The sequence below is a fragment of the Sceloporus undulatus genome, chromosome 5 (genome assembly GCF_019175285.1).
Source record: "Sceloporus undulatus isolate JIND9_A2432 ecotype Alabama chromosome 5, SceUnd_v1.1, whole genome shotgun sequence".
NCBI classification, from domain to species: domain Eukaryota; kingdom Metazoa; phylum Chordata; class Lepidosauria; order Squamata; family Phrynosomatidae; genus Sceloporus; species Sceloporus undulatus.
Window position 1 is genome coordinate 7,961,062 of NC_056526.1, and position 12,057 is coordinate 7,973,118.

Below are 12,057 nucleotides of genomic sequence, written 5' to 3' on the forward strand. Positions count from 1 at the left end.
CAAGACCCAGTCAAGGAACAGTCAGGGCACTTTTTTATTTTTGAAATCCTGTTCAGTGCATACAGACACACAGTTTCTTATCAGATCACCAACACCTCATACCAGTCCTGTAAAGATTTCATGGCTAAACATTTGATTTTTGTAAACTATGAATGCTTCCATTTCGAGGATACCGATTTTTGTACATAATTCTTCGGCTTGTACCATGTGATCACAAAGGCTCCATACAGACAGGCCAAAATAAAACTGCTTCAAGTCACTTTGGAGGTATGCTGTTTAAATGATGCATGCGTACTAAGAGCTCGGAAGTTGCCCCAAAGCTGCACTCCAGTCCTTAGGACTGGATCATGGCTTTGACGTGGCTTCCGGACTCTTAGTACACATGCATCATTTAAGCAACATACCTCCAAAGTGACTTGAAGCAACTTTATTTTGGCCTGTCTGTATGGGGCCAAAGAGTCCAGGGTTTAGTCTTTCCATGTTTCCTACAGTTAATTTTTTTTAGTGCGGTACTTGTGGTTTGACATATCTGTATTCCAAAATATGGTCTGTTGGTTTCTGGACCTCCTGCAGCGTGACTCTATGGTCAACCTCTACTGGAAATATAGAGTTCACTCTTACCTGCAATTTTCACAATCCATAGTAAGTCTGGGAGCGTATCTCTCATGGATATGAGGATTGTACCACATTGTGAAATACATTATGATGGGGGAAAGACATTGAGACTTCTCTGGAAAAGATTTTTTACTCATTTTGGAACACAACACGAAAGCCAGATTCTGTTGTCTTCCCTAACTATATCAAATGGTAGCATGCTATTTATAGTCTTTGAACAAGCAAATATTTGGAAGAGGGGCAGAAAAGTCAAATTCTCATTACACACTGGGTAGGCATCAGACTTGGTCATGCTTAGAGGAGAAATCAGTGGGACATAAATTATGACTAAATTGGGTTTCAGTTGCTCCGTTTATTTAATTCATGCCCTGCTTTTTTGCCCAATCTGCGATAGTTTCTGCAACTAATCTCATGTGCAGTTGAAGTACATTTATGTCAGTGTGCTTGTTCAAAGTTTTGGAAAAGGAAGCTGTCCTTGGATGAAGAAGAGAAGAGAAGCCATGCTGGACCAGAGTGAAGTCCTATTGAGTCCAGCCTCCTGTTGCCCATGGAGGTCAGCCAGCTGCCTCCGGAAGCCCACAAGTAGGACATGAGTGCAACAGCACCCTCCCAGTCATGTTCACCAGCAAATGGTAATGCAGAATCATACTATGTCTGAATCTGGAGTTAGCTATAGGCCACATGATTTGCAGTATTATCTCATGAGTTTGTCTAATCCACACAAAAAACACTCTAGATGAATAGTCATTACAACATGGTTGCCACAGCAGATTCCACAATCTATGTGCTGTGTAAAGACACCCTTCTTTTTGTCTGTGCTGAAAAGTATATACCCCCCAAAAGTTGAATGTGAATGCAATAAATTTGTACTTCACAGAGGAACTCATCATGAGAGCCAAACTGGCAGGATGGTGTGTATCTATGATGACCAGTAAATTTTCTAGTTGCCCTATTCAAATGATTCCCAGTGTGAAGAATAGTTCTTGCATTATAAGTCCCATGTTGTCCTGGTAATAGCTGGTGTTTCAAGTGAGGAGATCGGTGTGAACACTTCCCAAACTTTTTTACCCCTTAGGTAAAAAGTGTTGCCTAGTACAGCTCTTCCCAAACTTGCTATCCTCCAGATGTATAGCTCCCAGAGGTTCTATGTTGGGTTATGGCCTACTGGGATTGTCATTCAACACATCTGGAATGCATCAGAGAGATACTCCTATTAGTACCTACATAGCATTGTCAATGCAATGCCAGTCCATGGCTACTGATGTGAAAACCAGAAAAAGGAGGGGGGTATTTAAAAAAAATCTTTGGGAAAATTGGGAAAAAATGATTGTGGATTGTTTTTTAGAAGGATTAATAAAATATTTAAGACAAGGTATGCCTATATTTACTACCCCTCACCTTATTTGTAAAAACTGGTAACACATAGACATTTATGTAACACAGTGATACTCAAAATTTTTACCCCCCCCCACACTTGATGTAGTATATGAATAAAATATTTTGTTTGTTTACTGTGTGTGCATTTTCATTCACACATTCATATATATTCATATTTCAACATTTTATAAGGAAATAACATCCTGCAAGTTAGAATGGTTTTCGAGGAGGCAAAATAATTTGCTTTGTTTTACTACCAGCCCTACATTTCAAATGAGCTGGTTTTTCTGTTGTCAGCTTTCTTTACTGTCCAGCTCCATCCAAACATAGTGATGGGAAGTACAATGGCATGCACAGTCCTAGCTTCAATATTCAGTTAAATATCTTTGTACTTCAGTATCTTGTCTAGTGCTTTCATAGCTGCTCTTCCTAGTCTTAGTCTTCTGATTTCTTGACTGCAGTCTCCATTCGGATTAATAATTGAGCCAAGGTATGGAAAAGCTTTTAACTATTTAAGTTCCTTCATAGTCTTCATTAAAGTTATGCAAATCATCCATGGTCATTATTTTTGTTTTCTTAATGTTCAGCATTAAACACTTTCATCCTTGACTTTCATCAATAACCGTTCCAACTCTTTGTTATTTTCTGCTATTAGTATGGTGTCATCTGCATATCTTAAATGGTTGATGTTCCTTCCTCCAATTTTCACCCCTCTGAGTCTAATCCTGCTTTGCATATGATATTTTTGGCATACAAGTTGAAAATATATGGTGACTGAATGCAGGCTTGCCTGACCTCCTTTCCAATCAGAAACCATTCTGTTTGTCCATATTGTGTTCTAACAGTAGCTTCTTGTCCAGATCATAGTACAGGTTGTGCATCAGGAAAATCAAATGTTGTAGCACACCCTCTTCTTTAAGAGCAGTTCATAGCTTTTTATGATCTATATGATCTTTGCTGTAACCTATAAAGCTCAGGCCGATTTCCTTTTGGAATTCTTTGGTGTGCGCCATTATCCAACATACATTTGCAATATGTTCCCTAATGCCTCTACCTAACTTTAACATCTGGCATTTTTTGCTCTATGTATGGTAGAAGTCCTTGATGTAGAATTTTGAGCATTACTTCAATTGTATGAGAGATTAATGCGATGATCCTGTGGTTACTACCGTCTTGTGTGTTCCTTTTGGCTAGGGAGTGGAATACATATTGAGTCTTTCCATTCCATTGGCTATTATTTTGTTTTCCATACTAGTTGGAAGATTACAGTTAGAACCACAGTGGGTTCTGTCTCTGTAGACTGAAGCAGTGCTATAGGTATGCCATCCATTCCTGCTGATTTATTCCTCCCCAGTTCTCTGTAGCTTTCACTATGCTTTCTAAAATTGGAGTTTTGTCTTCATATGGCTCATCTTCAAACAAAATATTTCATCTCTTTTATATAGTTCTTCCACATATTGTTTCCATCATCTTTTTATTTCATCTTGGTCATGCATTGTGTTCCCCTGCTGAGCATAGCAAATTGGTGGTTTTCTCCCCCCAAAAATGCTTTGGTTCTTGTTTGCTCAGTGGAGGGCCACACTGCATTTAAGCCATTTTCAAGTCTGGGGGATGATAAAGTCGACAGAGAAGGGGTGCAGAAAGAGTTAAATGAAGCTCTCCAGGGTGTATCCTGCCAGCTTACTTCCTCCTTTGCAATCAAAGGCAGTGACGCTACCAGGAGGAAATTTGACCAAATTTGACAGTTTCCTTGAAGATCTCAGTAAGCCCAGGGGGTTAACCAAAAAACAACCCTGCCATACATCTGCTGTACTCAAGCCAGCTGTGCTTCTCCCCTTTCTCCAAGTGAGAGAAAGAACTAACATCTGTTGCGATGCCTTTCCGGAAAGGTAAGGAGTTGGCTGATATTTCCTCTTCCAGCTGAAAGGTGGGGCTTCCCTGCTTTGGCCTCCTGGAGTAGATCTGGTTGGGGGACTTTGTGCCAGTCTCTGCCCTCCTCCTGATCTCTGGGCCAGAACCAAGGATCTGTCCTTTTTGTGTCTATGGGCCTCCAAGTCACCTGTCAAACTTACAGCAACCCCATGCACTTCATAAGGTTTTCTTAGGCAAGGAATACTGTACTCGGAGGTGATTTTTCCAGTTCCTTCTTCTGAAATATAGCTGACAGTACTTGGTATTTGTTGGGGGTCTCCCATCCAAGTACTAATTAAGGCTGACCCTGCTTAGTGTCCAAGCTCAGACAGGATCTGGTGCCTTTCTTAACTCATTTTCAAGTCACAGGTGGCTCTTGACATTTGTGGCCTTGGCTTTGTTTTTTGCAGTGAGTGTTTAATCTGTGTTTGGCTCTACTGCTTGAAAGTGCAAGTAGAGGAGGTGGAGCAGCTTCATAGGAATGATGCTCACCCACTTATGGCAAGGGGAGGGTGTGTGTGTGTGCCCTGCATACAGAAAACTAGCATGATGGGTAGATCTCAGTTCCTTGACAGAGTTGTGGGACAGTGGAACAGACTCCCTCAGAGTCTGGAAGAGGCTCCTCAATTGGAGGTTTTTAAACAGAGACTGGATGGCCATCTGTCAGGGGTGCTTTCATACTGTGTTCCTGCATGGCAGAATGGGGTTGGACTGGATGGCGCTTGTGGTCTCTTCCAACTCTGTGATTAACCAATTTATTTGTCTTTCTGGCCGCATCTCAAATGAGTAGATTTTTTAAAATCCACTTTCTTCACTGTCCAGCTCTCACATCCATACATTGTGATGGGGAATACCATGGCTTGGGTGAGCCTCACTTTAGTGTTCAGAATTATATCTTTACACTTTAGTGGGATATTGTCCATTTTTTCATAGCTGCCCTTTTCATTCCTAGTCTTCTGATTTCTTGACTGTCATCTATATTCTGATCAATGCTTGATCCAAGGTATGGGAACTCTTTGACTATTTAAATGTCCTGGTCATCTAGAATGAATGCATATTTTCTGTGGTCATTGTTTTTGTTTCTTAATGTTCGGCATTCCTTTTTTTTTTTTTTTTTTGCTTTGTTGTTGTTCTGCGCATTCAAGTAGTTTCTGACTTTGGGAGACCCTAAGGCAAACCTATTATGAGGTTTTCTTGGCAAGTTTCTTGAGATGAGGTTTGCCATTGCCTTCCCCTGAGGCTGAGAGCATGTGACTTGACCAAGAAAGTCACCCACTGGGTTTCCATGGCCTAGCCAGGATTTGAACCCTGATCTCATTAGAGACAATCTTTTTAGTGCAGCTGCCCAGATATGCAGGATGGAAACCTGTGTGCCTTGGGCAGGTTAAGGTGAAAGGGAAGTCATGGAAAAGCCCAAGAGAAATCAGACAAAGTGATTAAAGGTACTTTAGTGAGGAAATCTTTCCTTTCCTGAAGCAAGGCGGGAGGCAATACCTGACTGTGAAAGATAAAGATAAACAGTTCCATCAAGCATCCACACCATCCGCCTCTTTCTTTTCTTAGTACTCAGCACTAATTCACCCATCACTATCCTAACCCAGAAAAACTGAGAAATCATGTGTCTCATGCTTTGAAGGCAGAGTTGGAATAATGCATTGGATCAAGACACTGAGACCATGGTTCAAATCCCTACTTGGCCATGGAAACCCACTGAGTGCTCTTGGGCAAGTCACACTCTCTCAGCCTCAGTGGATGGCAATGGTAAATCCCCTCTGAGCAAAACTTGCAGAGAAAACCCCATGATGTGTTTACTTTAAGGTTGTCGTAAGTCAGGAAATGACTTGAAGGTGCACAACAATAACTTCATACAGTGGACCCTTGTTATACACTGGAGTTTGGTTCCAAGATCCCCCGTGGATAACAAAATCCATGGATGCTCAAATCCCATTAAATATAATGACAGAGCAAAATGGTGTCTCTTATAAAAATTGAAATCAAGGTTTGATATTTGAAATTTATACTTTTTTGGAACATTTTCTAACCATGGATGCTTGAATCTGTGTACAAAAAATCCATGTATAAGAAGGACCGACTGTAGATGTGAAGGAAAAACTGGAAGTGGAATGGGTAAATTTCCTTTGAGCTACCAGCAGTTGGGAGCTGCTTATTATTATTATTATTATTATTATTATTATTATTATTATTATTATTATTATTTTATATCTCACCCTTCTCCCAGGACCAGGATTCAGGGTAGTTTACAACATTAAAAGCAATACAATTAAACATTGACCTCCTTAATTTATTTTTGGTAGGAATGAAAGAATATGAAGCAGTAGGAAAAATATGGACAGATTTCAGGCTTGGAAGTAATGTTTTATAAGCAACAAGAATACTGTAACTAACTATATTTTCCAGTAACAAGGATGTTTAACAAGTCACATTTGGAATGCAACTGAATGCACAAGAATGAAATTGAAGATTGAGTCTCCCTTATCCAAAATGCTTGGGACCAATAGATTTTTTTAAAATTTCAGATCCCCCCCCACTAATTTTGTAATATTTGCATATGCATAGTAAGATATCTTGGAGATGGGAACCAAGACTATACTTGAAATTCATTTATGTTTCATATACAGCTTATACACATAGCCTGAAGGCAATGTTATACAACATTTTAAAAAATTCTGTGAATTAAATAACATTTGTGTACATTGAGCCATCAGAAAGCAAAGGCATTGCTATCTCAGTCACCCATGTGGACAATTTGGGATTTTGGAATTCCAAATAAAGGCGACTCAACCTGTTTTAAATGACAGGAATTATTGCGTTCTTCAAACAGGTTTAAGTGATGAGGGTATATGACCTCATTTGCTTTGTTAAAAATAAGCATCAGGTCAATGCCTGGATGGAAGATCACATGGGACTCATTGTGTTCCATAATGGAAGATGAAAAGGCTATAAAGAACAGATAACATCCGAAACTGGCATTATCTTGGGGGCAGGGGGGATGCAGTATGCAGTTGTCACAATTGACCTGAGGCAGACCCGAACTGCCTTGAGGGATCTGTTTGTGTACAATTTGAACTGTGGAATGTGGCATAGCTCTTTTGATGCTGGAGAACAAAATATCCTTTTGCACAATCTGGGTTAGGGAAAACCTGTTTTTCCTTCTGGGGAAAATACAGTGTGTTTTGCAAGGCTTGGCAATGGGAAAATTTTGATTGGTTATGTGTACTTCGGTACAAGTCATGTTTGGAGAAAAAATTCACTGTTGTTGTTACGTACAGTACTTTCATGTTGGCTGAGGATGATTCTACACTGTAGAAATGATGCGGTTTGAGACCACTTTAACTGCTGTTGCTCCATCCTACAGAATTCTGGGATTTCTAGTTCAGCGAGGCACCAGCACTCTGCAAGACCTTATGAAACTACAAATCCCAGGATTCCATAGGATGGGGCTACAGCACCTAAAGTGGTGTCAAACTGCATGATTTCTACAGTGCAGATGCACTCTTAAACTTATGGCAAGTCTGTATTTTCTTGGCAAGGTTTATTCAGGAGAGGTTTGCCATTGTCTTCCTTTACAGGTGAGTGAATCTATTCAAGATCATGTAGTAGGTTTCCAAGGCTAAGTGGGGATTTGAACCCTGGACTCCTGAAGTCATACAATCATAGATTTTTAGCATTGGAAGGGACCACAAGGGCCATGTAATCTAAACCCCTTCCAGGAATAGTCCAGCATTCAAACCACTGTATACTATGCAGCCTCTCCGTGGCTCCAATTAACTTTAGAAAGTTTGAGCTGTTTTTGATAGTGTATAAGGCCATGCAGATAGTGTTATCTAAAGAGGAAGATAATGCTATCTAGAGAGATGTGAGAAAAGACGATGACCCAGAAGCATGTAACCTAAGATATGCAGGGTAAGCACACACCAGTGAACTGATAATGTGGAACCACAGTAATAGTTGTAGGTCAAAGAACAATAACTGATTAAATAAAGAGAAGAACAGAGAAGTATATAAAGTGGGGGAAATGATCGTGCTTAGCACTAGATTAGATATTTTTCTGTTTGTGTTTTATCTTTAAGTATTCAGAATGATTGTTAAATAAATGTAGACGAGGATAAATAAAGATTAAATCAGTATTCTGAACTAGAATTTAATTATGCATGACAACAGTTAAACAAGCACAAGGGCTTCCAGCTACCTGGTGTACCTCTCCTACCTGGAGCCACACTGCCAGGTATGTAGGTAACTTTCAAATGGGCTCCACAGAAAGAAAATCCAGTGTTGCCTCAGTTCAGATCATGTACAAACAATAAAAATCTTGACATGAACCCAGTTGTTGTGATGATGATGATTCTATGATGATGATGATTTTTTCAATGTGCATGGGCGCCGATAATGTAAAAACAACAAAAATCTTGTAACATCTTAAAGATTAATGCAGAATGGAGCCTGCAGTCAAGAAATCAGAAGAAGCCTAGGAATGAGAAAGGGAGCAATTAAAGAACTAGACAAAATCCTAAAGAGTAAAGATATACAACTGAGCATTAAAGTTAGAAGTGCCCAAGCCATTATATTCCCCATCACCATGTATGGATGTGAGAACTGGACAGTGAAGAAAACTAAGCGGGAGAAAATCAACTCATTTGAGATGTGCTGGAGAAGAGTGCTAAGGATACCGTGGGCAGCCAAGAGGACAAACAAATGGGTCCTTCAACAGATCAAGCCTGAACTTTCTCTGGAAGCCAGGATCGCTAAACTGAGACTGTCATACTTTGGCCACATCATGAGAAAATATGGCTCACTGGAAAAGACAATAATGCTGGGAAAGGCAGAAAGTAGCAGAGAGAAAGGCTGCATGCCAGATGGATAGACTCAACCAGAGAGGTCATGAGCATGAGTTTGCAGGGCAAGAGGGCCTTGGAGATGTCTCATCTACAGGGTTGTCATAAGTCAAGGGCAGCTCCAGGGCAGCTAATACACAGAGACATTCTTGCTTTGGGGAATTCTGCAACTCTTACATCAGTGGATGGTGAATCCATGATTATCCAAGGAATTATCCAAGGTGCTGATCCTAATTTTTGGACTGGTGGTGGTATGGTTCTTGGAGAGACCCTTTAAAATTCATACTAAAAGCCAGGATGAATTCAGGACGCCACCGACATGTGAACCACTAGCTTCCACCAAACAAACTGTTAAACTGAAGTAGTAGTGGGATTTTAAAAAGTTATTATTTTAAAAGTCTACAAGAGATAGGGTTGAATGTTACGATTAATTCTTGCCCAGCTCTTTTACATTAGTAAGTGTCTTTGTCATTCTTTTTAATAAAAAATGGCCAAAGTGAAAATGGAGAGAAAAGCATCTTAAGATAATGAAAGATCCCCACATTGGGTCTTGAAAATCATCATTTCTGACTTCAGAGTTGTGTCCCATTTATTATTTTGAGTAGATGCTAGCCAATTTGACCTGCGTAGAATACACAGAACATTGCTGTCAAATTATGGCAACTGGAAGACGAATAAGTATATAAATCCTGGATGGTGTGGATGACGTAGGGTGCATCCACACTATGGAAATAATGCAGTGTGACACCACTTTAACTGCCATGTCTCCATCCTACAGAATCCTGGGATTTGCAGTTGTGTGAGGCACCAGCACTCTTTGGCAGAGAAAAGTAAAGGCCTTGTAAAAATACAAACCCCAGGAATCCATAGGATGGACCTACAGCATGTAAAATGGCATTGCAGTGCATTATTTCCACAGTGTAGATACACCTACCCTGTTGCCAGACTAGATATGGGACCAGAATTGGCTCCTGGATCTTCCGCAGGGTCTGATTTCTGCGTCTGTTGTTGCTGGTGAGTAATATTTTTGTAAGTTGGGTACTGGTTTATCCCACAAGGCCTGTACGAGTCAAGGGCCATTGTCAAATGTTAGGCTGCATCAATAAAAGTATAGTGTCTAGATCAAGAGAAGTAATAGTGCCACTGTATTCTGCCTTGGTCAGGCCCCACCTGGAATATTGTGTCCAGTTCTGGTCACCACAATTCAAAAAGGACATTGAGAAACTGGAGCCATGTGTCCAAAGGAGGGCGACTAAAATGGTGAAGGGTCTGGAAACCATGTCCTATGAGGAACAACTCAGGGAGCTGGGGATGTTTAGCCTGGAGAAAAGAAAATTAAGAGGTGATATGATAGCCCTGTTTAAATATTTGAAGGGGTGTCACATCGAGGAGGGAACAAGCTTGTTTTCTACTGCTCCAGAGAACAGGACCAGGAACAATGGATCCAAGCTACAGGAAAAGAGATTCCACCTCAACATTAGGAGGAACTTCTAATGGAACACACTCCTTCCTCGGAGTGTAGTGGAGTCTCCTTCTTTGGAGGTCTTTAAGCAGAGGCTGGATGACCATCTGTTGGGGATGCTTTGATTTGGATTTCCTGCATGGCAGAATGGGGTTGGACTGGATGGTCCTTGTAGTCTCTTCCAACTCTACGATTCTATGATTCTATGATTCAAAGATGGGTTGCAGATCGCTGATGATACACTTGATGGATTTTAGTTGCTCAATTTATGCAGTTGACTTCCGACGGGGTAAAAATAATCCGGGACATGACTCCACAATTAGGGCTCGTCCGTCTTGAATTCTATGCATAGGTTTCCTTATTACATCTCTGTGGGAAATGCCAGTGGCATGGGAGCCAAGGCCCTAGGGTTTAGTCTTTTGCTTACTTCATTCTTGCATACAAATCCCAAATTGCAAATATTCTCAAATATTTTTCTCATCCCACTTTGTGAAATTTCAAGTGCTTTTGCAAATTTTCTGATGCTTCCTTCCCCCACGGTTGAGACTCGGTTGCAAGTAAAATTAAATAATTTGTATGCACAGTTGGCTCTTATTTATCCATGAATTCAACCACCCATGGTTTGAAAATATTCAAAAAATATATTTTGCTTTTGGCATTTTATATGAGGGATACCATTTTAGTATGCAACTGTATTTAACGGGATTTGAAAATCCACGAATTTTGGTATCTATGGACAATCCTGGAACCAAACCCCAGTGGATATCAAGGGCCATTGTTTTTAAACCATGGTGCAAAATAAACTGGGGGATTTTTGTGTTGTCATGGATGGGATAAGGACAGGGGAACAATCCTGTCCCTATCCCGTCTGTGTGAAATAATCTCCATTGCTTTCGATATGTTCAGCTCTTATGTGCTTTAGAAATATGGCATGCTGAACCTTGAGAATCAGATGAGGAGGGCAGTAAGAATCTGCAAACAGACAGATATAAAATCCTCTTTGGTGAGTCATTCTGCCGGTCCTCATGGCCTGGCCCATTTCCCGTGATTGTTCTTCCCTTACTATAAAACTGCACACTGTAGTTTTCTGTTGCTGGAAAATATGCTTATACAATTGGTGAAAGCTGGATTCCTCCTGAAGAGTCTTGTCCCTTCCCTTACTTTTTAAAACTGTCTCTTGTAGAAAACGTTTTTAAAAAGCCTGTCTCTCTCCGCCACCCTTCTTTTAGTGCAGTCGCCAAGAGGAACTCCTATTATTGGAACTTTCTCAGTGCTTTGAGTGACTCATGCTGTCCGGGTTTCCCATTTCTGGCAAGGATCCCGTCAGCTCGGTGGGAAGGCACATGCCCTTCGGTGTATGCTGATGTAGCCTCCCGCGTGCCTCAAGCATGCAGACTCTTTTTCTCACACAGGCGCATGCATGCACACCTTGTAATTTGCAGGAGGAACAGAATGTGTTTTGCTTTTCATAGTCAAATGTTCCCTTGGTGCCTAACCCTTCAGACACATTGTACTGTTAGTTAACAAGTGACTGGAAGGTGCATACCATACCCACACACCTTTTAATGGAGAAGCTGCATTGTATAGTACTCTGAGTGTTGGATCAGAGTTCCAAGAGACCAGAGTTCAGATCTCTTCTACTCAGGCATGGAAACCCAATGGGTGGCCTTTGACAAATCACATTCTCAGTGTGCAATGGCAAATCTCCCTGTGGCCCGTTAAAAGATGGATTAGATTAGAGATTTCCAGTTAGAGCTAAATTGCTTAATATGTGTTTAGAATTTTAAAATAATTTTGATTGGTTCCATTTGGTAAAGTGGATTTTACTGTATGACACTC

General features: G+C 40.6%; 1 protein-coding gene across 1 annotated transcript in view; it reads left to right on the forward strand.

The window, feature by feature from the left end:
- Nucleotides 1-3,850: 3,850 nt before the first annotated feature.
- Nucleotides 3,851-12,057, forward strand: part of PFKFB3 (6-phosphofructo-2-kinase/fructose-2,6-biphosphatase 3) — a 71,479-nt gene continuing 63,272 nt past the window's right edge. Inside the window, exon 1 of the mRNA XM_042467653.1 lies at nucleotides 3,851-3,881. Coding sequence (XP_042323587.1) covers nucleotides 3,866-3,881 — 16 coding nt within the window. The 5' untranslated portion in view covers nucleotides 3,851-3,865. The remainder of the gene's footprint in view (nucleotides 3,882-12,057) is intronic.